Here is a 27,483-nt window from a genome sequence, read left to right on the forward strand (position 1 = left end):
ATCCACCAGAGTAACTCATCATATGTTTAAAGAGGATCATGAAGACTGAACATATATTTAGTACAATTCAATACATATAATTGGTTTCTTAATGTTTTAGGAAATTAAACACTTAAACTTGAGAGAGGATACATACTAGAAATGTTCATTATGGCTCATACTGTCTTATATTGGGACTGAAGTTCTGAAAAATAGACAATACAATATGAAAATCATGGGGCTTAAACAAATGGAGAGATACAGATAAGCAGGCAGTATGGTAAGATTCTCAGACAATAGAATTAGACAGTGTCGTGGTAGCAAAGGACAGATAGCACACACTTGACTTCATTGAGACAGTTACCTCAGCAGATAATCAGTGCTTCCTGGGCAAGAATAAAATTATTTTATGTTTGTGTAACTCCATAGTTGAAACAGTGTCTACTACAAGCAACTCTTTAGTAGATGTTTCCTTTTTTATACTGATGGGTTGATTGATCGGTTGATTGATCGACTTACTATGAATGTGGAAGAAAGACTATGGGAATGTAGGCATCATGCCACAAGTGAAGAGATCGGAGAACAACCTATAGGACTAGGGTCTCTTCTATTATGTTGGTTTCTGGAGATCAAATTCAGGAAAAGGCCCTCAGCAGCCATCTTGCTAAGCCATCTTGCTGGCTAGTAAATGTTTCTTCAATGAGTGAGCAAAGAAACACAACAAAGAAATATGCAGTAGTGACCTGGAATGCTAGTAATGCCAGGCAGGAAATATCAATTAAGTATATGATTTAGCTAGAATCTGTTAATTTCCAGAGACTATCTGCATTCAAATATACTACTGTATATTTTTACACACACACACATATTCATGCATAAACACTAGCACACTAGCGTGCACACACATTCCATACCCACCAGCAATCCTAGATACTCACGGATACAAGGGGTTTGTGTTAGCGAGTTGGAGAGTGTGCGTTTCCACAGGTTCCACAGCTATTAGCATGTCTTGTTCCACAGCCATGGGAAGAACAGAGTATCCACAGTAATCTATGTGCTCTCCTAGACAAAAGAGAAAGCGGATCTTATCGCCACCAGCATATGAAATAAAAGAAACTCAACTAAGCTGTATGAAAAATTGCTGGAGAGAAGCACAGCTTCACAGGAGCTTCAGGGCCGACTGACTATTAGAAAGTCAGTAACTGTGGAATCCGGGGAGTGGTAAGTCAGGTGATCCTGAGCATCTTTACTGCCTTAATAGCCATTCATTACACCCAGCTCTCATGACAGTATCTTTGCAGCTACTAGGTAAATCCTTCAAGATACGCATACAGACCACTCACCTCCACCAAGCACAGGCTAATAGTATTGTCAGGCAGCATCTGCGGCCAAGAACTGAGAATTCCCCACCTTGCTGTAACTCGCCTGCCTGGTGTTTTCTCTGGTGTATCTGAAAAGTGTCTTGATGTGTGGTTTCCTTGTTCTGTTAATGTAAAACCTCATGAGACTGCATGATTGCATGTGAGGTTAGAGTAAACTGTATCCATGTTCCCAAGCCACAGTCCCTCATAGTAGGCTCCCGAATAAAGTCTTATCCCGTTTCAGGTAAAAGCTATGATTTTGGCATAGACAACTAATACACTGAAAAATATGGCCATGGATTAATAGAAAGTAAAACACTATGTGCAGGCACATGCTCAGTTTCCTTTTCACCAAACACTTTAAGCAAGGAACTTCTGCTAGCCATAAGTAATTAGTTTTTGTTGATTTGGAGACTTCTTTGTACCATAAGCTTGTTTTTCCAATTTTTAAATTTCTCTTCTAATTTATAACAACCATTTTCCAAATTTGTCATATAAATATTTGTTATGAATAATAGTCATGTCAAATATAACAAGTTTAAGTATCAAACTGATTAACATCTCACTGTGGTTAAGAAGCTGTTTATTTTCCTGGTAGAGACTTTTATATCTCATTGTTCCTTTGGCAGATGTTAACCAGTGAGGAAACACGTAATTAACAGGTGACAATTGAGCTGCACGATTCTGTTTTTCTTCCACACATTGTTACCGCAGACAAGGCTTTTGCTTCTGCATTGATATTCTCTTTAGAAAGGCCCTTTATGGATTAACAACCACAGGTGGAGAACTCATTTACAAATTACCTTTCTAACCAGTTATTAAGAAGACTGCAATAAGAAACAAGGAAGAAACACATATTTAAATACGTGGATAGGGCACCCATTCTGATGGAAGGTTACAGCATAGTGGTATCCTGCTGAGAGTGAAAATGGTTTCTTTTGTCAAAATGTATTTAATAACAAAACAAAGCCACTCTCAGTGAGGGTCCTGGAGAGAGCAGGAACCCATGAAGATGAAGGACAACAAATCTATTCCTAGCTTCTCAACACACTAGCAAAAACTTATACTTGTGCTTTTAATAGAGACTGGCTTCATGTCCTCTCCCACCCTGACTCACTAATATTGGACTCAGACCGCACACACTTTCCTGAATCAGGAAATAAGAGTTGTTTGTTAGGAAAACCCCGCCCCACACAGTGGAGCTTGGCTGTCCTCTAAGATTGCTTCTGTAGATTCTCTATAAATGAGGAGCTGACATGCCCTGTCCGGCCCTCCCAGGTCCTGATTCTGTCCGGTTCTTCTGAGGCCCCACCACATTTTCTCCTTACTATTTCCTCTGTGACCCTTTAGGAACTAAAGACCTCAGAACCTGTCTGCAAACCCTTCTCCACCCAATCCCACAGTAACCCTGATGACATCCAAATAAAAGCCAAGCTTCCCTTTCCTTTGGCTAACCCCCATGACCTTCCATCCAATAATTAGCTAACTCCCATTACCTCCACCTTTATTTTACATCAATCTTTTATAAAACTTGAGTTTCAGATCTCCTCCTTTCTACTGAAGCTCCCCGCTCTGCACGTCACTCTGCCCCCATTCCACCAGCTTTTCTCGGTGCTGTAAGCTCCTCTGTCCTTGCTGTCCTTTGCCACCTAGCACAGATGTCATTGTGTGTTGCTCTACCAGGTCTCCTGTCAAATTCCCTGTTCCCCGGCATTCTCTGTGAACTCCAACCACCAAAGCTCTAAACTTACTTGAAAACCACAGGCCTTACACTAATGCAAGGTCTCCAGGTTGGTGGACAGCTGACGGGTTCATTTTAACCCAGATCTCAGCACTTTCCAGCAAATGGGTTTGGTTCTCCCCCTTTCCTTACCCCAGCTGTTCACTGTCTCCATTCCTTCACATTTGCTCTTCCCTCTCCTGAAAATCCCAGCTCTCCTCACAGGAACATCCTCAGTCCTCTACCCCCAATTATTCATAATCAACATCAAGGTGTGTCCTTTCTTCCTCCTGTGAAAAGGGCTGAAGTGGACAGAGTGCCCTTTGCTCCTGACACCAGCCTTCCAGCCTTTGTAGGCATTCCCCTCCATCAGGTACTCCGTTCTGTTACAGGCAATCTCTCCCTTTCCATTGACTTTATCTCTATTATAGACCACCCCGACTGACTGTGCTCAGATACTCTGTGAATATTGTAAATCCTCTGTTATCTGCTTCAAAATAAAAAGCATTGCCTAAGTCACCAGTAAAAGCTGATGAGTGAAGCACATGCAAGTGCTTTGTATTCTTCTAATTGCCTTTTGAGATGTCTGCACTGCCCATTATAAAAGAGTTTGAACCCTCTGCGGACCCTGAAGCTTTCCCAGTTCCTCATACACTTCCTCAAGACAGATCTTACTCCGGTCCAAGGTCATGTGTGCAGAATATCCCTGCACACATCTTCAGCTCTTCCACATACTTCACCTTCTACCAAAAATTCAAGATACATACTTCTAGGATCATTGTTCAAATAAAACTTTATGTGGTTTCAAATAGGGAGAAAATAGGAACAAGATGCACCTTTGGTTGAGCTTCTGCATGGATGGCACTCTACCTCAGCACCAGTCCTCTAGGGATTCCAACCAACCCCAAAGTTACAGTGACATAGCCTGAAGATGGCAAAGTGTCTAGGAACTCTGTAATGCTTGCCATGCCACCGTGGGTTCTACCAGAGCAGCTGCCATAGAGAAGATGCACAGTGCATCCTCTGGCTGAAAAAGGAATGAAAGCCTCTCTTTCATGAACTCGTGTGTAACTATCTATGTCCCCCTTGACATGTGTTTTGGTGGTGGTTGGGGTGGTGCTGTTTGCGGGGAGGTTGGTTGGTTTGTTTTGAAGACAGGGTTTCAGCTGTGCAGTGCTGACTATCTCTCTAGACCAGATTGGCCTCGAACTCAGAGATCTAGCCACCTCCACCTCCTGAGTGCTGAGATCAAAGGTGTGCACCGCCCACCAGCCAGGGCACTTGACCAGAGTGCAGCATCTTCTTGGAAAACTTGTTCTTGGCTTCTGAAGTATTACTTTTGATAGTTAATTTCAAATATGGACTTGATTTAAGGATACCTAGATAACTGGAAAGTATTATTTCTGGATGTACCTGCAAAGTTCTTTTCATATGGAAAGGTATCAGAAAAAAATGGTGTATGTGCTTTGTGTGTGTGTGTGTGTGTGTGTGTGTGTGCGCGTGTGTGTATGTGTTCTGTATTTCTGTTTCTATATGGCACCTTTCCTGCTTTCATCCTCACACACCGAAGGATGCACCCTATGTTCTTGTTGAAAGCTCCCTTCCTCAGAATTCTATTCTCCTCTGTCTTAGGGTTTCCATTGCTGTGAAGAAACACCATAACCAAGGCAACTCTCCTAAAGGAAAACATTTAATTGGAGCTGGCTTACAGTTTCAGAGTTTTGGTCCATTAGTGTTCTCTATCTTGATCCACAGGCAGTAGAAGGAGACTGTGCCACACCGGGCATAGCTTGAGCATAGAAGCATAGTAGATAGCCCTCAAAGCCCACCTCTATAGTGACACCCTTCCTCCAACAAGGCCATACCTCCTAATGGTGCCACTCCTTATGGGCCAAGCATTCAAACATGGGTCCATGGGGCCATAGACCTATTCAAACCACTACCCTCTACTCCTTGGCCCCCATAGGCTTGCAGCCATAGCATAATGCAAAATGCATTAAGTACAACTTCAAAAGTCCCCATAGTATATCACAGTCTCAACAATGTTTAAAAGTCCCAAGTTCAAATTCTCTTTTGAAATTTATGCAATCTCTTAACTGTAATCCCCTAGAAAAAAATAAAAATAAAAAACCAGATCACATAATTTCAACATATTATGGCACAGGATGTACATTACTGTTCCAAAACAAATGGAAGAGAGCATAGTGAGAAAAAACTGGACCAATGCAAGACAAACTCCAAACTCCGCATCACCTTGTCTCTTGTCAAAATGCTCTTCAGATATACAATTCTTTTCAGCTTTGTTGACTCCAACACCCTCCTTTCCACTCCCTGTCAGCAGCTCTCCTCAGAAGGTATTGCTATGGCTCTGGCATCTTTAAGCTATCGGGGGTCCCCAAGGCAATGCAGGCTTCACCTTCACTGTTTCACACACTGGACCTCCATGCAGGGACACCCCTGCTGCACACCTAGCCTCAGTTGCCTTCCATAGTAATGGAAGGACATTCCATAACCCCTTTCTTCTGTCCTTGACTCTACAGCCAGAACCACGTGGCTGAAGCTGCCAAGTTCTGCTGCTTGCTGGGGCTGGAACATGCCCCCTTGTTTATCTTCACCAGCTTTCTGGTTTCAATGGTTTCCTTCACTGCCTAAGCTCGGCTGACCTTACACTCTGATGTCTGCTTGTCTTTGTCTCCTGAGTGCTGGGATTAAAGGCATGTACCACCACCTTGCCTGGGCCTAAACTGTTCTTTACTTTCCTTTCACAAGATGGATGCTTAGCTGGGTGGTGTCTTCCCCTGAGGACCCTTTATTCCATTTCTTAATCTGTTTATCTCCTTGAACGCAGGATTTAGCTCTATTTCCTCCCCCCACCCCGCCCCTTTTTTTTTTTTGCTCAGTTTACTCTTTTCACAATGATAGCCACACAACAGAGTTAATGGTAGGTTGTTTGAAGATTTCCTCTGCCGGAGCTGTTCACTGCAGCCTCAGGCAGACTTTTCAGACAAGGGAGAAGAGCAGCCACACCCTTTGTCAAGATGTCACTGCAGTCTCTAGCCCACACACTGAGGCTCATCTCCTTCTGAAGCCTCTTGAGCCAGGATCCAACACTGCAAACCGCCCCCAGCGCCGCTGTCATCCATCTTCCTGCTGGTGTGGCCCAGTGAACCCCATTTACAGCCTTCCGCTGCTTTCTCACTCCAAAGTCCAAAAATCTACACTCCTCCAAACAAAAGTATGGTCTGGCCTATCACAGCAATGCCCCAGGGCCCTGGTACCAACTTATGTCTTAGTTTGGGTTTTATTGCTGAGAAGAGACCCATGACCATGGCAACTCTTATAAAGTAAAACATTTAATAGGGGCCGGCTTACAGCTTCAGAGGTTTAGTCCATTATTATCACGGTGGGAAGCATGGCAGTTTGCTGACTGACGTGGCGCTGGAGAAGGAGCAGCAGAAGAGGACTATGCCACAAGCCCACCTCCACAGTGACACACTTTCTCCTACATACATACATACATATGTACATACATATTGTGTATATGTGTATACATATATTAGTAATTAGTACAAAGCTTTCTAAAAGATTAAAAACAACATTCTACAAACATTCTACTAGTAATACAAATTTCTATGATGTTTGCTATGCAACCATTCATAAGAAATTAAAGAGGAAAATGAGAATTTATGTGTTGTAAGAGGTTACATCCTTTATGCTACCTGCTTCTCCTTTCCACTGGGGAAAACACTGAAACTCCTGGTTATAACAGCAAAATACTGGAAATAACTTTATGTACAATAAAAGAAAATTTTTAAGTAAATTACAAAATACCATCTTAGTAGGCTACTATAAAAATATTATTAAGATAATAATTATAACCACTTAAGCAACATAAAATATGATATATTAAACACAAAAGAATAAGTTGGTATACAATCTAAAACTATATCCACCATAACACATTTATTCAGACAAATTGTACACCAAATTGCTAAAATATGCTTAACATTAAAATGTAGAAAATTACAAAGTATCTCCCTGAAGAAAAGAAAAATAGAAATACACTTAGAAAACCTGAAAAATCCAAACCACCAGAGGTACAGGGAAAAAATTAAAAGAAGAAATTCATAATACCTATTATGTTGACTCTTCCTGGGGCTCGAACATAGAACTTGGGTATGGACCCAAACTTAAAGTTAAACATTTCTTTTAGCTTCAGCAATCTGGAAAACAAAAGCAGAATATCTCAAAATAGCACATAACAGAAAAACTCTGCAGGGGTCGGAGCACAGCATGTGTGAAGTGAAAGTCAACCCCTCAGCATTGAGCTTGTATGCATACACATGCACACACACACACACACACACTTTTCAAGAGTGAAAGGACACATAATTACAGAGAGAAATGTAGAAATTGCTATTGGAAGACTCAAGCTGGCCTTCTGGAAATCTAAACATGACCAGAAAATCTTGTTCACATTGGTGTCTTCGGTGCTTGTTCTTCCTGACCCACTCTTTGAATCCTCCAAAGATACCATCACTGGTTCCCTCTTCCCACGATTCCTCTCTGCATCCCCTTTGCCTCTGTGAACCTCATTTCTGCACCTCCATACCTTAGGTGTCCATGACATTGTGACTCTACAAGAACTCTAATTCTAGTGTCCTCTACTATCTGTCTCATATTTTCATATCTTTTGGTCCAAATTCTCAAAGTCTATAATATGTTTGGAAATTTAATTCTTGTATCCATCCTGTTCCTACTGTCTGGTACAAATAAGGTCACTTATTTTGTTGGAAGTATGATTACCCAGGTCCACTCAGCAGCAGCTCTGGACTACAACAGAGAGCTCAGCAGGAAACGATCTCTTACTCCTCTAACATTCACTGAAGCAGCAGATACTGGGTTTGGAGGTTTTGCTCAGTGTGTGAAAGATCTAGGTTTGGTCTCCAGAATGGAAAAAAAACCAAAAATTTGAATAAATAAGTAAATAAAAACACAGGCATGGTGGCACATGCCTTTGATTACAGCACTCAGGAGGCAGAGGCAAGAGGATTTCTGTGAGTTTGAGGCCAGCCTAAGTCTACAGAGTAAGTCCAGGACAGCCAAGGCTACAGAAAGAAACCCTGTCTTGAAAAAAAATAAAAAAAAAAAACAAAACAAAACAACAACAAAAAAACTAAAAGCAAAAATTTACTGTGCCATAAGGTATATGTAGACAAGATGGCTACTTGAATCTGATTCTATCTTCCCATCTTCCAGAATTTATAAAACTTCACAAGAAGTATGCCTTCACTATAACTAGAGAACACAGAATATTAAATTTTAGATATAATTTAAGTAGAAAAGGGGAGAAAAACAGTAAGGAAGGGAGGGAGGGAGGCAGGAGTGGGAGAGGCAGGAGAAGACAGGGTGGGCTACAGGGGTGTTGGTTAGTGTTTTGTTAGTCTGGCATAAGCTAGAGTCATCTGGGAAGAGTAGCATCAACTGAAAAAATGTCTCCATCAGGCTGGTCTGTAAGCAAGCCCATGGGGCCATTTTAAATTACTGATTGATGTGGGCGGGTCTACTATACTGGAGTAGTGCTGTTCTTGGCCAGGTGGTCTTGGGTTCTATCGTTGTAGCCTGCTATTTGAGACAAAGCTGCAGCCATCTTTGTATTCAGCTTCCATTTTGTTTCTAAGGTGAAATTAAGTTCAAAATTTTAAACTTTTCAACTCTGCCACCTGGAAGCGGTTGTTCATAGCTGACCTTATTCAATAGTGTCATAACTCATGCCTTGGTAACTATTCACGTGGCTACACTCTGGTTGCGCCCTTCCTATCTACAGCTGGCTACACTTTGGATGTACTCTAGAAGACCGTAAGTCCTGCCTCACACCCTCACTTAGGACCAATCAGCTAAAAGGTTAGTTAATAATACTTTGCCTAGTTGGCCAAAAATGCAATATTGCTTTGTACGGTTAGCCAAAATGTGTAACTGCCCTCCCCATGTCTTTTGCATTTGGTTATTTATATTACAACCCTGCTGTGAGAACTTGCAGATGTCACAGTTAGGCTCCCAAGTCCTTACTGTGGCCCTGATCGATCAGCTTGGAAAAGACATTCTAATAAACCATCCCAATCTAACTGAAACCAGAGTCTGGTTTGTGCAGCTGTTCTTATACCCGAACAGTATAAGAAAGCAAGAAGCAAGGGTGAGCCAGCTTTGGGGAGCAAGCCAGTAGCAGCACTCCTCTGTGGCTCTGCCTCAGCAGCAACAACAAAAAAGACACAAAAGTAGAGGTGGGCAGAAGTAAAAGAGAGAGCAGTCAGTTGAGAGGAAGAGAAGGACAAAAGAAGAGATAAGGTATTGGGGGATGAATATAATCAACAGAGTAAAATCCTTTATGGAAACATCACACAGATCTATACACTGTCAGGGTAACCTTCTCTGTAAAGCAGAGTAGAGCTGGCACACAGCACTGAAGTTTATCACTAAAATTGTCCAGCAAAACACTAATAACCAGTCTTCACTGCCTCTGTGAATTCTAATGAAACCCACTATTATGTGATTACACAATTAGTAATAATAACAGAAACCCATTTTAACTACCCTGTATGAGTGAAAAAACTACTCTCAGAAACCATAGGTTTGTTCCATTGCCAGGCCAGGCAATCTCCCTAGGAGCTGGTGGTCAGGGAGGCCCCTGAGACCTCTAAACAGCACAGGCTCCCGAAACTGCTGTTTGTTTCCCACCAGAACTGCAGGGTAAGACCCTTTTGCTGATGACACTGCATGCCCTGGTGCAGGACATTGAAAATTCAAGATGGAACTGGCCTGAAAGTTTTCTCCTTGCTGATTATCTCTCAGAGTGCCAGTACCATTATGTGCTATGCTAGCTGTGTGTGGTGTGTGTGTGGGGGGGGGTTGTTAAGGTTGGGGGATGGTTGTTAACAGTCTCACTTAGCTGTGGACCTTGTATATAACAATGCTGACCACCCAGGGAAGATGTACATACTGATGCTATAGTGGGAAAAGGAAGGCTCAAGAAAGGGTAACAGAGGGAGGATAAACATGATCAAAATATATTAGTAGATGCATGACAATGTCATAAGGAAAACCATTATGTATAACTAATGTATGATAATAAGGACATTTTTAAAAAATTTTTAACATAATAAAACTGAGGAAAGGTCTTTAATTTACTAAAAAGTATTTACCAGAAACATTAAACTCCATATTTGATGGTAAAATATCAGAAGTACTCTCATTAAAGCTTTCCAAGGGCTGGAAGACTGGCTCAGCAGATAAAGCATTCACTGCTCTCGCATATGACCCAGCTTTGATTCCCAGCACCCACACGGCAGCTCACGACCATCTGTAACCCCAGCTCAGAGAGTCCAAAGCCCTCTTCTGAGTTCCACAAGCACCAGGCATGCACAAGGTGCACATATACATGCAGGCCAGACACTGATACACATAAAATAAACCTTTAAAAAAACTTTTCCATTACACACCAGGCTTAAGGCAAAACTACAATCATCATCATTGTTCAGCACTGCACTGTACTCACGTCCGCACAGGAAAAGATACCATAAAAGCAGGAAGCTGGGCTCACTGGCACACGCCTGTAGTCCCAGCACTCTGGAGAGGCAGAGGCAGGCAGATCTTTGTGAGTTTGAGGCCATCCTTGTTTACAAAGAGAGTCTACACACAGAGAAACCCTGTCTTGAAAAACCAAAAGAAAAAAAATTAAAGCAGGAGCTGTGTCCATATCAAACAGATGGCTCCATCCAAAAATACACATACAAAGTACATCCATAGAATGTGCTCAAAAAGAATTAACAGTGGCAGACCACTGTGTTTGTGAATTCACAGCAGTTGCAGCTGTTTGTGCAAGATCAAGAATCCACCAAGAAGGGGAGAGGTCAGGGTCCCCTATCCCTATCTGAGGAGCTGTAGATAGTTGATGGCTGCTGGGGAAGAGAGAATCAGATGGCCCTGAGGGTGTGACAGTGGTAGGAGAGTCACCATCCAAAGAATGGACCCCCACCCATGCATATATAGGCAGAACAATCCAGTGAGTTATAACAAGAAAGACAGAACATAAAGTTGAGAGGGGTTCAGGGTGAACATGGGAGGAGCTGAAAGGAAGGAGTAAAGTGACTGTCATTAAAATACATTGTATGCATGAGTGAACTTCTCAAAGAATAAAAATATTTTCTTTTAAAATGTTCATACAAATGTTTAAAGATCTATGTGTTTTTTTAGTATTGTTATAAGGCAAAAGCATCAGAAATCCAAAGCACTAACAATGCATTCATACTGTAAAACAATTTCAGCAAAATCTCTCTACATGAATAAGGTAGTATCTTTGAGGAAGAGTAGATGAAAAAAATTACAGAACAAAAAATATAATTCTTTTACTTATGTACATGTACTATTTTGTAAAATTAAAAGGGGGGGTGATAATAATGATATAGGATACACTGATACTGTATGGATTTGAACCAAATGCATAACTTTCTGTGATGGGGTCAGGGGTTGTGAGTTTGTGTCAGAGTACTTACCTAGTCTACTCCAAGGCCTGATATTTTAGTAAACAGTAAGATAGAAAAAGTAATTCTAGCTACTATGGTGTAAAATTCAGAGACAACTGTTTAAAGGAAACTATGTAACAGGGTGGTTGTGGCACACACCTTTAATCCCACCACTAGGAGGCCGAGTAAGGGAGATGGATCTTTGAGTTTGAAGCCAGCCTGGTCTATATAGCAAGTTCATGAGCAGCTAGGACTACATAGAGACCCTGTCTCAAAATAGAAATAAATAAACAACAAAACAAAATAAACAGCAAGAAACACAAAGATGGGAATGTAACATCTTATACTAGCATTTACTTGAAATGAAGAAAAGGAGGAAAGAAAAAAAGAACTAATAATCTAATAGTTTTTAGTCTTTTGTTTTTAGGGTTACTTTAGGAAAAGTTTCATGTAGCACAGGCTGTTCTCTCACTCCCTAACCAAGAATGACCTGGAATTTCTGATTCTCCTGTCTCTATCTCCCAACTTGGGTGTGTCATTGGGAGCAGGTTTTGAGATTTGAAAAGCTCATGCCATTTCGAGTTAGTTCCCCAATATGTTAGTTCTTCAATATGTTGTCTGGGCCATGGTGTCTCTCTCTCTCTCAATATGTATTTATTTGTTATTTATACAGCATTCTGCCTGCATGTGTGCCTGTGCGCCAGATATCACTACAGATGGTTATGAGCTACCATGTGGTTGCTGGGAATTGAACTCAGGACCTTTAGGAAGAACAGCCAGTGTTATTAACCTCTGAGCCATTTCTCCAGCCCCTGTAGTGTCTCTTTTACAGCAATAGAAAAGTAATTAAAATAGGACACAGTGTCCAACTTGGCTTTCAATTTATGCTGACCCTCCTACCTCTCCGTCCAGCTGCTGGAATTACAGGCATGCACCATCATGCTTTGCCAGCCTAACAATTTAAAACTTAATCCTAAGAAAAAGAGATATCACTGCAAAGAAATCTAGAAGTAAAATTTGAAGTTCTACAGTATAGACCAAAAACATGAGTCAAGTGCAGCTAGAATGTACTTAGTTATCTTGTTTCTCCCTGAGTTTTATAATGCTGAAATCAAATGCAGGGACTTGTGCTTGCTAAAGAGGTGTGCTACCACTGAGGTACAACTCCAGACTTGTAAAATTTCCTTTTCATAGAAAGAGAATAAAAAGAAATTATGTTATTAGAACACGTAATGTGGTTGCCTAGTGTCTTTAATCAAGTGGCTCTGGTTTCCCGTGAAATTGAAGAGGAACCTTGAACAAAGATTAGTATCTCCTCAAAAATCCAGGATCCTCTGAGGATACCAATGAATTGTACCAGGTGACCACTTACATAGATTTGTAGATTACACTATCTAGATTTTATAAATCTCACCCTTTCTAAAATAGGATTCTTCAAAATATTCCTACAAAACACTGTGCAAAGCTAATAACAGTGTACACACAAGTACAAAACGAAATAGTTGGGCATGATGGTGTGCTTGAGGTACAGGCAGATAGATCAAGAGTTCAAGGTCATCCTCAGCTATGTAGACACTATCTCAAAACAAATCATAATGAAACAAGAAACAGCAGAGCAGAGCGTACATGACCACTATGACCTTACCTGTGGCCAACACATTGATGAAGTAACATTAAATATTTGTTGCTTGAATAAATACTGTTTAGGTCATGAAAGAACATTTCAGGAATTTAGTCAGTGATTCTTCTTTTTGAGAAATGGACCTATATTTTCTAGCAACATCCTCCCAGCAGGGCAACCATGGAAAATGGTCTTTATGATTAAAATCATGTAAAATGGGCTGGGTGTGATGGCATATATCTTTAATCCTAGGCAGAGACAGGCAGATCTAACTTAAGTTAGAAGTCAGGCAGGTGCAAGACCAGCCAGAACTACATAGTGAGACCCTGGCTTTAAAAAAAAAAAAAAAAAAATCACATTTGAAATTTATTCAGACGTGTTTTGTACACTAACGAGGGTGGATTTCTTTTCATGAAACTAATTCCTCAGGAATCATTGGAAGCATGTCATCTCTCCTTCACTGGATATGTAAAAACAACCAAGCAGTGCAAGGACTTCAGAGAAACCTTGAAAGTGTCAGTGGCATCCGGAAGTAATGCACTTACTCTATGCTTAGAGTAAGATGTGTCTTTTCCAGGTTTGCTGACTTGGCCAGGAAAGAGCATTTTCAAGCCATAGGAAAGCAGTGTCATCAACCAAAACAGAATGGGGAAGGGAGGGGGGTTAAACTCAAAAGCAGGCCACCTCAGAGAAGCAGGTGAGAGGCTTCAGTGAGATTTCAGCCCCAAAACCAGAACAAAGTATTTCTGTAAAGTATCTGTAATTTTAAAAGACTCTCCATTATGGGCGTGGTCGCGCATGCCTGTAATCCCAGCACTCGAGGAGGCAGAGGCAGGCGGATCTCTGCGAGTTCCAGGCCAGCCTGGTCTACAAAGCGAGACTGGACAGCCAAGGCTACGCCGAGAAACCCTGTCTCGAACAACAAAACAAGAAAAGACCCTCCATTAGCCATCAAAAAAAAAAAAAAAAAAAAAGAATTGGTAATTATGTAGGTTGGAGCTGCCAACAAATTAGTTTCTTGATGACAGTTTTAGAGGTTCTCGGATTTGTCAAAGATGCAGAAACTCAAAAATGACCAGATAGGACGTAAAACTTGGAAAAGCACTATCTCTTGGCAGGCAAGGTAACTGAGCAGCTCGAGGTAAGTTTGCATTTTACTGAATCCTTCGGCAGGGAGGGGCAAAGGCCTCCGTGTCAAGCAAGGCACACAAGCCCGGCAGCATCTGGACGCAGTGTCTGAGACCTGGACGTTTAGAATCCCAAAGGTTCTGTCTGCCTCCCAGGGACAAAACAAACGGTGACTCAAAAAGCTGCTGCCCAAAGCAATGAACGCCTTGCGCACCTCTCCAGCCCGAGGATCCCAGGCCACGCCTCTCCCCCACCTGGGATGCTCTGCCACCTGGACTCGTCGCGTGGCGGGGTCCTCCGTAGCCATATTTTGTTAGCTCCCTTTGCAGTTTCCAGAAGCGCAGCACAGCTGAGGATCACAAGATAAAGGTGGCAAGAATGGCTTTCTTCCGGGATCTAGGCGGAAATCCTGCAGGTCCGCAGAAGTGGCTCCTTCCAGGCTGTCCCGCCCCCAGCTCCTCCTCCCCAGCTCCCAGCACAGCTGTCAAGCGCTGCCACCACCTCGCGCTGGGCTCGCACAGGCGCAGCAAGGCCGATTGACTGGGTCTTTCTGTGCACTGATGCGGCTGAGTACAGCATTAGAACTTAGACCCACTCACTCCTTCTTCTGATCGCTTTCAGGCTTTTTGTTTTTTAAGGTGGAATTTTTCTTAATGTCCAGCAAAGACCATGAAATGTTCACCTATTGCTTCTAATTAAAATTTATTTCCAAAGCAAACGACGTAAAATAGATGTAAATATCTCCGCTCTTACTTCCAGAACGCAAGCACAGGAGGGCCTTCATAGAACACCACTAGTTTCTTCTCACCACTAGTGAGAAGTATTTGACAGGTCTCAAAGAAACCTGTGACTCCTCCTAGCACTTCTCAAGCCCCTCCCTACCCTAACCCTGTGCTTCCCTTCCCCAGACTCTGATCCCCATATAATCTCAGCCATTTTGGCTGTGTGCCTTCTTGGTCTCCTGGTTCCCAGGTACTCTCTCTGCTCTTTCTAGCTCCTCTTCCTCTTTCTCCCCACAAGGCCCGGGTACAATCTGGACCCTTCCAGATGCCTCTGGCTGTCTCTTCCTGACAACTAGAATAAACCTCCTCAGCCATACCTAGGAGTCATGTCCTCATTTTTTTTTATTCAGTATCCAGTGCACCCTCATTTTTCCATTGTCTAAGGAAACCCCAGAGACTACTAAAAGCATACCATCTCCATCACATCTACCCTAGTACTGTTCCAAACTGTAAAAAGTTTCCCTGCATATTTATTTTCTCCTGCATTTACTGTCTAATTGCTGCCTCACCATGACTACCAACTGTACGTAAGCAATGTGAGGGCAGGAGCAGGGTCCTCAGCTCCTGGCACAGTGCCTGGAAGACTGGTTTTCAATACAAAGGCATGACTGAGTGGATGACTGAGAGATGAAAGTCCCACTGCTTATGGGTGTTGCATTACTTTTCTTTTGCTGTGACAAAAATGGCCTGATAAAAAAGCACAGAAGGAAGGAAAAGTTTATTTGGCTTACAATTCACAGGGAGGTCAAGGCTGGACAGGAAGGAAGCAACATGTCTGCAGTCACCTGCAGAGAGAATAAATGCACGAGTCCTTCCATGACACTGGCTCTCAGCTAGGTTTTTCCTATATAAAATTTACACACAAAAGTCTCCTGACTCTGATGGGAAAGACACAGGGAAATATAGCTTGTTCTTTCTAAATTTACATTTATTTAGTGTGTATGCATGGACACAGAGGTCATAGAACAACTTTTGGGTGTCAGTTCTTTCATTCCACCATGTGAGCCCCAGGGGTTGAACTCAGGTCATCAAGCCCGGCAGCAGGCATCTGTCCCGATAAGGTATCTTACCAGCTAGCCCCTATACCCTGCTTTTAAACAAATTAGCAATCACTGTCCTAAAGTGTAACAAAACTTTTTTAGATACAACACAAAAAAGTAAGAATTCCTTACCATGAAAGAGTAATAAGATAAACAACCTTGTGGAAAAAAGAATTGAAGAAAATTTTCACCAAAGAAATACATGGACCCCTTCTAAGTTAGGCCCTGAAGAATGGCTCCTACAAAGAAGAATGGTGACAAGAGGGGACATGCCAGGTGGTGACCTAAGAATACATCAACAAATGCATCCATAAATTGGACTTCAAGAAGCATGCCCCTTGAGCATTCAAAGAACCCCAGGGATTTGCCATGAAGGAGATGGGGACTACAGACATGCACATCTGGGCGGAGGAATAAATAATGTTCCATATCATATCCATATTCATTTGTCCAGAAAGCATGAAGGGTATGAGGATTCACCATACAAGCTCTACACTTTGGTAATTTATGTCCTCGTTATCACATGCAAAAACCGTTAGGCAGTCCATGTGCTTGAGAACTAGCTGCTTAATGTCAAATACAGCAACAGAACTGAAAAAAAATAATAATAACCCAAACAGAGAGAAGCACAGCGTCTGCCTTAAGGAAGTGCAAACCAAAGCCACCAAAATGCTCAGTGCTAAAACAGAGTAGTTAAAACTGAAATAGGATAGCTCGTACTAAATGGTGGCAAGATAGAGAGACAACTAGGACTCTTGGACAGATAGGCTAAATGGTAAAACTACCCAGAAAACAGTTTGAAAATTTCCCACAAAGCTGACCCAACTATAACTTGTAGAATTGTTTTTATCTGCTACTTTATCACAAAGGTAGCAATGAGTAACAGAGCACACTTATTATCTCACAATTTCTGTCACTCAGAAGTCAGGGTGTGCTCAAGTGGGTATGCTCAGGTGGGCGTGCTCAGGTGGGTGTGCCTCAGGTGCGGCTTCTATTTTAAGAGGCTCATTGGGGAAGGACTCACTGCAGAGCATGTGGCTACTGTAGATAACCACCCACAGGCATACCCATGCTTGTCTCCTAGGTGGTTCCGATTCTGTCCAAACCAGTGGTGAAGCATGCTTTTAATCCCAGAATTTGAGAGGCAGAGGCAGGCAGATCTCTGAGTTCGAGGCCAGCCTGGTCTACAGAGAGAGTCTCAGGACAGGGTGACACGGAGAAACCCCGTCTAGAAAAACAAACAGCCAATGAGGCTTAATTATCACACAAACATCAGCACTTATGTTTCTTGATGACAACAAAGAACAAAATGTTTTCTATTAGAACAGACTTGATCTTGTTTAATAATATACTTGTAATTATATATATTAACTTCTCTCCATGATTAGGAGAAAATCATAGCCTTTCCACACTAAAGGAACAGGCCATGTTGGAATCAGTTTACTACATTACTCAGAAATGAAACATGCTCACACAACAACCTGTAAACAAATGTCCATAGCAGTTTTATTTATATTAAACATGAGTTGAAAAACCTCACATATCCATTAAAGAAGGATAATTATGGGATATCCAAAAACAGAACACACAGCAATAAATTCAAACAACCAACAACATGGATAAAAGCCAGATAAATAAAAATGCATTGTTTATTTTGATTTACATATAAAGTTGCTTAAATTGTAAGCTCATTTACAATGCCAAATAATAGATCAGTAATGGCCTTAAAATATATAAAAGAAGAAAGATATAGATCATCAGGAAATTTCAGGAAGAAATATATAAACACCATTGGTTTAATAAGCTCATCAAGTTCTTATGAAATCACTTCACAGATATAAATATACACCAAATTTTATCAAATTGATAAGTTTGCTTATGATAAGCTAGCTTATCATAACACAGCTAAATTATACGCTGTTTTACAAATATTTGGGGGCCAGTGAGATGGTCAGTGGGCAAAGGCTCTTCCCTCAAAAGCCTGACTACCAGAGTTCAGTCCCTGGAAAGCAAGTAAAGGTGGAAGGGGACAGCTGGCTGCAAAATTACCTTGTGGCCCACGCAGACGTCCCACACAATCATTCCACGCCCATCCATACAACAGACACCATATACACGACCATCCATACAACAGACACCATATACACGACCATCCATACAACAGACACCATACACACACCCATCCATACAACAGACACCATACACATGCACACAATTTTTAGAAATTTTAAGGGGCTACGGAAATGGCTCAGGGGTTAAGAGCGCATGCTGCTCTTGGAGAAGACCTGAGTTTGGGTAGTTGGAGAGGCTGACTGTCTGTAACTTCCAGCCCTCAGGAGATCCAACACCTCTAACATCTACAGGCACCCACAATCACATGCACACACTCACATGCAGATACATGCAAATACTTTAAAATAATAAAAAATTAAATCTTTAATAAAAATATTTAAAATACTTTTAAATAGGACATCTGCTTTAAACAATAGCAACCTGTTAAAAAAACTTTTTAACAGTTACTTACTAGCAAGTAAAATTGAACTCATAGAAATACTCTAGTAATTACTCTTATCAAGTTGTCGGACTGGGCTTAATAAATTTGAGTATCACCAAGGAAATAAAAGGCTCAAATTTCAGTTGCCATTTTCCTTATGTTTCTAGGCACCAGATTACTCAAGTCTTTTCCCATTTTATGAGTAAGGCATTCCTATAAAAGCCAGAAATTTATGCAAATAAATGCAAGCCATTTTATACATGTGAACAGCTGGCATGGTAAATAACCACAGCCTTGTTATTTAAGAAGGTCTGATGTTATGCATGAATAAAACTCTTTAACTCCCTATGATTCTCTATGTTCTTTGGAAAAATTATAGATATGGGTAGGGTAACTGTGATTTATTACCCTAAGTTCTGAGAATGACCATGCTAATAAGAAGTACCTAAGCCTGATCTGTCCCAAGAAACTGGAATATCCACAATCATCACACTTATTGGAAGGCTTTGCTTTGTTTTAAAATTACATGTACAGATTCATGCAGTACTTTTGAAGTTTTGGATTTTAAGATGATATTATTAAATGCCATTCCAAAACTAAACTTTTTATATCCAGTAGAGAAATTATGAACAAAGATTAGAAATTAAATGATTATCAGAAGATTTCAGTCTACTAGGCAACGTCCATGCTATGCTTACATAGGAGAATGTCTTCAGTTTTAGGACATACACATAGCTGCACATAAGACTAACATGTTGTTTTCTATGCCTCTTTCAGTTTACCCAGGAAAGACACAACATCAAAGCTGATAATTGGTACACCTGTGTCCACTGTTCCATCCTTTCAAATGTATTTTAAGTTTAAAATTTCTCATGATAAAGTGTTCACAGAAAAAGGCTATTAGTAAAACTATTTGATTATATATAAAGTGCTACTGTTGTTAGAAAAACTATGACCAAAAAGATGTTACTTTGAATGATTTTTTTAAAAACCACCTGAAATTCCTTCTTGTAATATTTTTCTAAGAAACAAGTGTTAAGCCAGCAGGGTAGCTCAGAAATAGAGCATTTACCTAATACACAAGGCCCTGAGTTCTCTCCTGAGCTCAAAACATACAAAAAAAAAAGCAATGTTGATGATACTCAATGCAAAGCTGTTTGAAGACTTATTTTTGTAACATTTTGAATGTATAGCTATAAATTGTGTTCACACTCTGTTCGCTATAAAAATAATACAATCATTGTCCTGCTTAACTACTGACAATAACGTGTCTTCTGACAATATTTCCAGAACCAAGCAATTCCTGACTTAGAAACAAAAGCAAAATTATCCCATTCCCCAGTGGATTCAGATGAAAACTGGTAACATCAGACACAACTCTAGAAGTCACTAGAGCACAGTCAAGTTGGGTCTGTAAGTATTCAACACGATGGCGTGAATTAATGCTAAACTATGCTCTCAGCATTAGCTGTACCAGAAAAAGTTTCGGGTTTTGTTGTAGTTTGGTTTGTTTGTTTAAACTTTGGAGATTTGGGCATGTTTAATTGATCTGAATAGATAACAAATGGAACAAAATTCTAGGATTATATCTGTTTCATAACTATACAGCCTTTGTGGAATGAAATGTACAGAATTTAGAGGGTTTCTCTTAAAAAAGGGGATTGCCTTATTTCAATATTTTTCTTTATTCTGAATTCCAACGGTTTTGTGTGACAACGCATTTTTTTAAAAAATCTGTCAACTGCTACTTTTTATCCTAAAAGCAGTTAATGCCCGTTTGTGGCTCATTAAAAAAAATTAAACGATTAGTGCATACCTAAACTGGGATATCCACTGAACTTTTTTTTTTTTGCCAACTACAAATATAACTTCTGGTGAAAATTGCGTTGCTGTAACTATGTCCACCGCAAGGTGTAGAATAAAAACACACAGATAACAATGGCAGAGGTACACTACCTGTCGTATAGGACGGGCATGTTTCACTAGAAAGAGGCGGTTCCCTCACCTAGAACACTGGAAACTGCTAGAAGGTTTCCGAAACCCCTCAGATAGGACCCGTAGCGCTCGATTTCCCAGTTGCTACGTTTAGTTGCTAAGACACCAACTGTTGCTCAGGAAAAGCAGGCTGTGCCTTCTCTTTGGGCACCGTAGTAAACCGTCCCCAGGTCGAGCGCATTGGTTCCGGAACGCGCTCATCTTCTTTAAGAGCGACCGGAAGACGAGGAGAATAGGGAGTGACGCTTCTGGGCCGCAGAGGACTGTGGGAGGAGGTTGTCTCTAATTTCTCCTCTCCCCCTCCCCCTCCGGCCAAGATGTCTGACATGGAGGATGATTTCATGTGCGATGATGAGGAGGACTACGACCTGGTGAGGCTCAGGGAGCGGGCCCGGGCTGGAAGTGGGATGTGACGGTGGAGCCGAGACCGAGTGACTGCAGCTTTCCCCTGAGGCGCGTCGGCTCGGTTCCGCCCTGCACGGTGACCGGGTTCCCTCCTCGCCGTGCGCCGCGGGCCTTTCGGGCCTGGGAAGAGAAGGAGGGAGGCGGCGGGTCCGCCCAGGCCGTGGGGCCCGGGGATAGCGCAGGTGGCCGGCCACGGCGGGTTCTCGGCTCCTCCCTGCCCGCCGCCGAGCCGCCGCGGCCCGACGCTTTGGTCTGGGCCCTACTGGGCCCACCTCTTCTTCGCGCTGGACCTGAGCCGGTGCCAGAGGCTGGGATACTGAAAGAGGGTGGGGGCCCCATCCTGCCCCCAGACCTGACTGCGAAACTCGCTGAAAACAGCTTAAGAGTCTCACCTGGGGTCAGTTTCGGTCTCAGGTTAAGGTTCAGAGCAAGAATAGAAGGGGGCGGGGGAGTAAAGTGCTTGTCCGTTCTCTACAAATGACAAGCTGGGAAGAAGGGTTTTCTTTTTGTTCGGTTGGGCTAGTGAGAGTTTAGGGGTTAAAGTAATTGAAAACAATGGCTTTTCCCCCCTTGATTGAGGAAATTCCCCAGTGTTTGAATCATGTAAACAAACTTCTGTAGTTTGATGGTGATTTCTTTTTAATTTAAGGTTTAATTTGTAAATGAATTTACAGGTTTTAAACTGTACCCCATGTTTTATGTTGCTAGTCAAAAATACACACCTGTGTGAGAACGAAGAACATTATCTTGATCCCCACATTAGTGTCAGTTTTCTTTCTTAATTGGGAAGCATTTTTTGGTTCTTAGGAATTACGGTGATATTGCATTAAGGTTTAATTAGTAAATGAATTTACAGGTTTTAAACTGGACCCCATGTTTAAGGTTGATAGTCGAAAATGTACACATTTATGAGAACTAAAAACAAAATTATCTTGATCTCCAAATTAGTGCCAATTTTGTTTCTTAATTGGGAAGTGTCTGTTTGGGTCTTAGGAATTACGGTGATGTTGCATTTTGGTAAAGTTGTGGAGCAGATGCTCTGAGAAGTGTGGTCCATCTTTTAAGTACCACATTCTCAGCATGAATACTTTGTTTTTGAGTTACTGTGCAACTTCTTTGTATAGGTGAATCTGTAGATCATTCCAGTTTTTTTTTTTTTAAGTTTTGTATTTTACAGCATATTTTGCAAAAGGAAGAGGGAAATGCTCTGATTGACAAGTCATAGTAGATATTTGGTAATTCTTTAAATATAGAATTTGTTAATACTTCGTTCAAACACAAGGCAGTTGTAAGCAGATACCAATTTTTTCTCTCTTGTTCTGCTTTAATTTCTATTACAAGTTATTAAATTGTTAAATCTTTTTACTTACCTCTTTTCTTAATAGTTTGTTAAATGCATGAATTTTTAAATGAATGAATATTAGTGCTAGGATTATCTTGAAAATACAATGTAGAAATGAAAATTTATGAAATAACTCTATTAGACTTAACTAGTTTGTGGAAGTTTGTTTTGTTTTGAAACAGGGTCTCACTGTGTAGCCATGGCTGGCTTGAAACTCCGGTCTGCTTCCCAGGTGTTGGAAGTAAAGGCATGCATCATCACACTCTGCATGGAAGCATTTTAATTAGACATATAGTGTTTGTATGTGGCCGTTTCCCCAGCATTTCTAGGCTTATACTATATGTACCATGTAATAAAGTTGACTATGCAGTTGTTTCAGCTTTAAAAAAAAAAGTTAAGATTTTACACTGTTGTAAAATTAAATAAATTTTTCTTTTCTTCCCCAAGCATTGTGTTAAGTAGCTCTTCTCTTCCATTTCTCATGTAGATATCACTCTAGATTCCCAATCATGTGTCAAGTAGTGGAAGCCTTTTTACGAACAGTTAAAATTTTTGGTAATATGACAGCTTTCAGGTAATTTATTTTTATTTGCTAGTCAGTGTCTTTTAATCATATGTTTAAAAGGATACAGGTAGGGGGACTGGAAAGATGGCTCAGAGGTTAAGAACACTCGCAATAATAATAATAATAATAAACCACTCGCTGTTCTTCCAGACCTGCTGAGTTCAATTCCCAGCAACCACATGGTGGCTTGCAAGTATCTATAGTGAGATCTGGTGTGTAGGCAGAATGTTGTATAAATAATAAATCTTAAAAAGAAAAAAGATACAGGTGGCTGTAGTTTCATAGCTGCTTTTCTTTTATTTGAGTAATTGTTTTGTATAGATCTTTTTCTCTGTATTCTTTTAGAAAGTCTACAAAATTGACATACTGTCTTAAGGAGGTTTCTCTCTACGTCTTGTGACTTGCTGGGACAGGGTCTCACTAGTTTGCCAAGGCTGGCCCTGAACTTCTCTAGAATAGTGAAGATGACAGGGCTGCAATACCAGGCCAAGCTAGATTTTTTTTTTTTAATATGTTTGTTAGAAAATTGGTTGTCACTTCATTTTATTTAAATATTAAGTGAGGACTGGGTTTGTAGCTCACTTGGCAGAAACCCTGGGTTTGCTTTTAGCACCACATATACTAGATACGTTATCACCCTGTATCACTGGGGTGGTAGAGAGGCAGAGGATCAGAAGCTCAGACCATTCAGTATGTAACTTCATACTGAGTCATGATTCTGTTACAGTTAATTGATTAACTGTTAATAGCACTATGAATATTTCTGATCACAGTGATACTCAGCATTTCTTTATTTGTGGTCCACTCATATTTTCATTCCTAAACCTTTTATATTTGCCCAGTCTAGTGGAAATAGGTGCTAGGGAACACTCCCTGAAAATTGTCTTTATATAATTTTTGCTTCATGTGTATGAGTGTTTTACCTGTATGCATGCCTTTGTACTAAGCACCTGCATAGTGCCCTTGAAGGTTAGTGAAGGGTATCAGAGCCCTAATACAGTTACAGGTGGTTGTGAACCACCATGTGGGTGCTGGGAAACAAACCCTGTGGGTCCTCTGAAAGAGCAACAAATGCTCTTAACAAGCTGTCTCTCCAGTCCCCTTTATACCATTTTTATTCAAAATAGTAAATAATGATTTATATTCAGTATTGTTTAAAAAAAATGTAGAAGATTGGTACATGTGACTTCTCCTCCCCAAGCACCCAACCTGGCTGTTTGTTTGTTTGTTTGTTTGTAGGCAGGGTTTCTTTGTGTAGCCTTGGCTATCCTAGACCACTCTTTCTGTAGACGAGGCTGGACTCGAACTCACAGAGATCAGCCTGCCTGTGTCTCCTGAGTGCTGGGATTAAAGGTATGCACCACCACTGCCCTGCCTGCCCTCTTATTTTTGCAGTCTATTTGATTTTGATTGTAGGGAAAAGTAGGCATTTTCTAAGCAGTGTTAACCCATATATAGTGTTGGCTTTAGAGGTAAGAGACGGTACTAGCAAAAGCCTTTTGGTTCAGTGTCATTTATTTTATTTTTTTATAATTTATCTACTTTATATCCTGATTGTAGCCCCCTTCCTCATCTCCTCCCAGTCCCACCCCAGGGCCATTTATTAAATCAATAATTGATACAGCATTATAATTAGGCACTTTAGCTATTGTACCATTAAGTTACTTAGTGCTTCTAGTAAGATTTTTCACTTGTTTAACTTTTTACTTGTGTCCCTAAGTGTGCCTGATGTACATGTGGGTTTCAGTGGGCAGCTTGGAGAAGTTGGTTCTCTTCTGCCATGTGGGTTCTGGAACGGAACTCAGGTTATCAGGCTTTGCAGCAGCCAACCTTACCTATCTAAAAGTTCTAGAAATAATTTAAGCAAACGGACTTGATTTTTAAAGCTATTCTCATTTTAGTTCTACAGTCAGGGCATTTATATTTGAGTATAATTATTTAAGTGAATTACATGGAAACTACTGTCTATAAAATAGGATAGTTTCACCAAGCTGTGAGTCTACTATTCCCTTGGTCTAACTCATAGTTGGCATTCATGAATAAATAGTGATTGGTATGTGAGTTAATTTTTTGTTTTGTTTTTTTTTTGGGGGGGGGGACAAGAGTTTCTCTGTGTATAACCCTCGCTGTGCTGGACTCACTTTGTAGACTAGTCTGGCCTCGAATGCACAGAGATCTACCTGCCTCTGCCTCCTAAGTGCTGGGATTACAGGTGTGCCCCCACCACCACCGAGAGAGTTTGAATATATTCTAATACCCCCAAATTTACTTGTGTCTATTTGGGTGGGGGATGAGGTTTAGTTTCAGGATAGCCAGCAGAATCTCTTGTTACCAATACATAACAAATACACACAAACTTGTATGCACAGGCATAAAAATGTGTGCTGTCAGTCTCCTGCCCAGTTCTCATTACACCCTCATAAAAAACTGAGTTAAATATCTGCATCCCCGTTATTTATTTAATCAGGGCATAGCTTATGTATTTTTATCTAAGAGATCCAAAAAACTTACTCTTTTTAATGTATGTATGTATTTAGAAGTATGTATTTACTTTTTGTGGGGGATGTACGTGTGTGTACATGCATGTTAGGCAATGCATGTGGAGGTCATTAGACAACTTGTGGGAGCCTGTTCTCTCCTACCTTGTAGATTTCAGTTAAAATCCTAGTTGTCAGGCTTGTCAGTAATCACCTGTACTCGCTGAGCCCTTTTGCCAGTTCACTTTTTTTTTTTTTACAGCTCCAGAGAGTATGTAGGTACTGTATTTTGTTTGACTAGTTTTCTATTGATAATAATTTCATCTGTTTTCAGTCCACAATATTATAAACAGTGTGTAACTTAAAAAAAAAAACACCAGCTGCTCAGCCCCAGCCCCAGCCCCAGGCAGTGGCTTCCAGTGGTCAGTAACTCCTGCGCTAGGGGATCCAGTATCATCTCTGGCCTCTGCAGCACCAGGCATGCACATGGTACACACGAGAACAGCCATGCAAACACTCCTGCACATAAATCCTTTTAAAGCTCTAACTGAAAAATACGCTGATGATTAAAATAAACTGTTAAGTCAGGTAATGCGGTTTTAAGTTAAAAACAGTTCACTAAAACAAAAATATTTAACTCCAGTAAAGGTAGATCTCTTCAGAAGTGTAAGTATAATTCAGGTCAGTATTGTTGGACACTGCCTTTTAAAGCTACAGTTAAAAAATAATACTGATTTTGAGCAAAGTTTTTGTGAATTATCAAAAGGGTCTATTAGTTTATTAGTGTACTTTGTATAAAGAATTTTAGAGTTTTAAACATGGATAAGTAAAGTAAGCAATAGACAACTGGTGTGATAATGATAAAATTAAATCAATGAATTTTTGAGTCAAATCATAAGCAATAAGCATAAATGCAGTGAGTACATACATAACATGTTTTTAAACTATATCATGGGAAGTTATGTTTCTAAGCCATAAGCCTCCAAAATGAATTTGCACTTGTGCATTATTTTCTTCAGTGTGAATGCCTGGGCTTCAGGGAGAACTGGAAGCCTCCTTAAAAGGAACCCCCAAAACTTAGCAGACAAGAAAAAAAACATTGGGACAATAATATTGTTACATCCAGAGAACACGTTGGAGAATGAAAACTAGCTCCTAGGTCACATGGTTTTTATGTCTCTCCTTGGAAAATTTCATCCAAAAATAAAAGTTTGGGGTGAATAAAAGATGATTCTTATTTACACCATAGATTATAAATTAGTACACATGAACTTGAGTAAGATTTCTTAAAGTTTGGATTGTTGAAGCACAATTGACTCCCTAGAATGTGTGTTATTATATCTGGTATTTAAGGATAATGATACATTTTCCTATACCTCTTAGTGTCCTTTACATCTGGTGCAGATGGCTAGAGGTGGACAAGTCACAGAAAGCATTCTATTGATGTGTCTGTTTTCCTGGTGTATATTTCTTAAGACCTGTACTGATGACATGAGTACATAAATAGACCATAAAATGGGCTTGTTCAGAAGGGGTTACATTTTGTCCTGCAGTCAAAAATGACTGGTGTGTGTTGTTAATTTGGATTGTTAGTGTAGTCTTCAGTTAAACACTTACTGAACCCTTTGTAATGTCTCAAGAACATAAAACATAAGAAAATTTCTGCTTTTTAGAAGACACAGTGGATAGATAGCTGGGCGTGGTAGCACATACCTTTAATCTTTTTTTTTTTTAACAGTTACAATTGGCATTTATTCAAAGTGAGGCAGAGCAAATAATTTTTGTACTGTGGTTCAGGTTGAACCAATGTCATAAAAATATACTGAGACCATGCACATCCACAGATCTCAACTACAGACTGCTTTTCACCCACTCTTCTCTCTTTTCTTTTCCAAATAAGCTCTTTGAGATAGAATTGAAGGTTGATTTTATCCTCATATTTTGTCCATTGCTCCTTAGGCATGACCTGATGCCTCATACACGGGTCCAGGGCTCTCTTAATGTGAAACACTGTTATAAAGGTCCTCAGGAGGCCTTCTGATGGCTTCTTTCACA

At 40.6% G+C, this 27,483-nt stretch overlaps 2 protein-coding genes across 7 annotated transcripts in view; one reads left to right on the top strand and one right to left on the bottom strand.

Annotated features, from left to right (window-relative positions):
• The window catches only part of Galk2 (galactokinase 2), a 123,919-nt gene extending 103,160 nt beyond the window's left edge, over positions 1–20,759 (bottom strand). Inside the window, exons 1-3 of one of the 5 annotated variants that reach the window (XM_060372082.1) lie at positions 20,650–20,759; positions 7,195–7,283; positions 918–1,041 (exon numbers count right to left, since the gene is read on the bottom strand). In XM_060372082.1, the coding sequence (XP_060228065.1) occupies positions 918–1,041; positions 7,195–7,264 (194 nt within the window). In that variant the 5' untranslated portion in view covers positions 7,265–7,283; positions 20,650–20,759. Of the gene's footprint in view, positions 1–917; positions 1,042–7,194; positions 7,284–13,224; positions 13,250–14,542; positions 14,768–20,600 lie in introns of those variants that run through there. The other 4 variants (XM_060372081.1, XM_021655941.2, XM_060372083.1 and 1 more) reach the window with 4 other exon arrangements.
• Positions 20,760–20,864: 105 nt separating this feature from the next.
• The window catches only part of Cops2 (COP9 signalosome subunit 2), a 28,871-nt gene continuing 22,252 nt past the window's right edge, over positions 20,865–27,483 (top strand). For both annotated transcript variants that reach the window (XM_021655938.2, XM_021655940.2), the window contains exon 1: positions 20,865–21,010. In XM_021655938.2, the coding sequence (XP_021511613.1) occupies positions 20,957–21,010 (54 nt within the window). In that variant the 5' untranslated portion in view covers positions 20,865–20,956. The remainder of the gene's footprint in view (positions 21,011–27,483) is intronic.

Source organism: Meriones unguiculatus, chromosome 18, assembly GCF_030254825.1.
Source record: "Meriones unguiculatus strain TT.TT164.6M chromosome 18, Bangor_MerUng_6.1, whole genome shotgun sequence".
In the NCBI taxonomy this organism is placed as follows: domain Eukaryota; kingdom Metazoa; phylum Chordata; class Mammalia; order Rodentia; family Muridae; genus Meriones; species Meriones unguiculatus.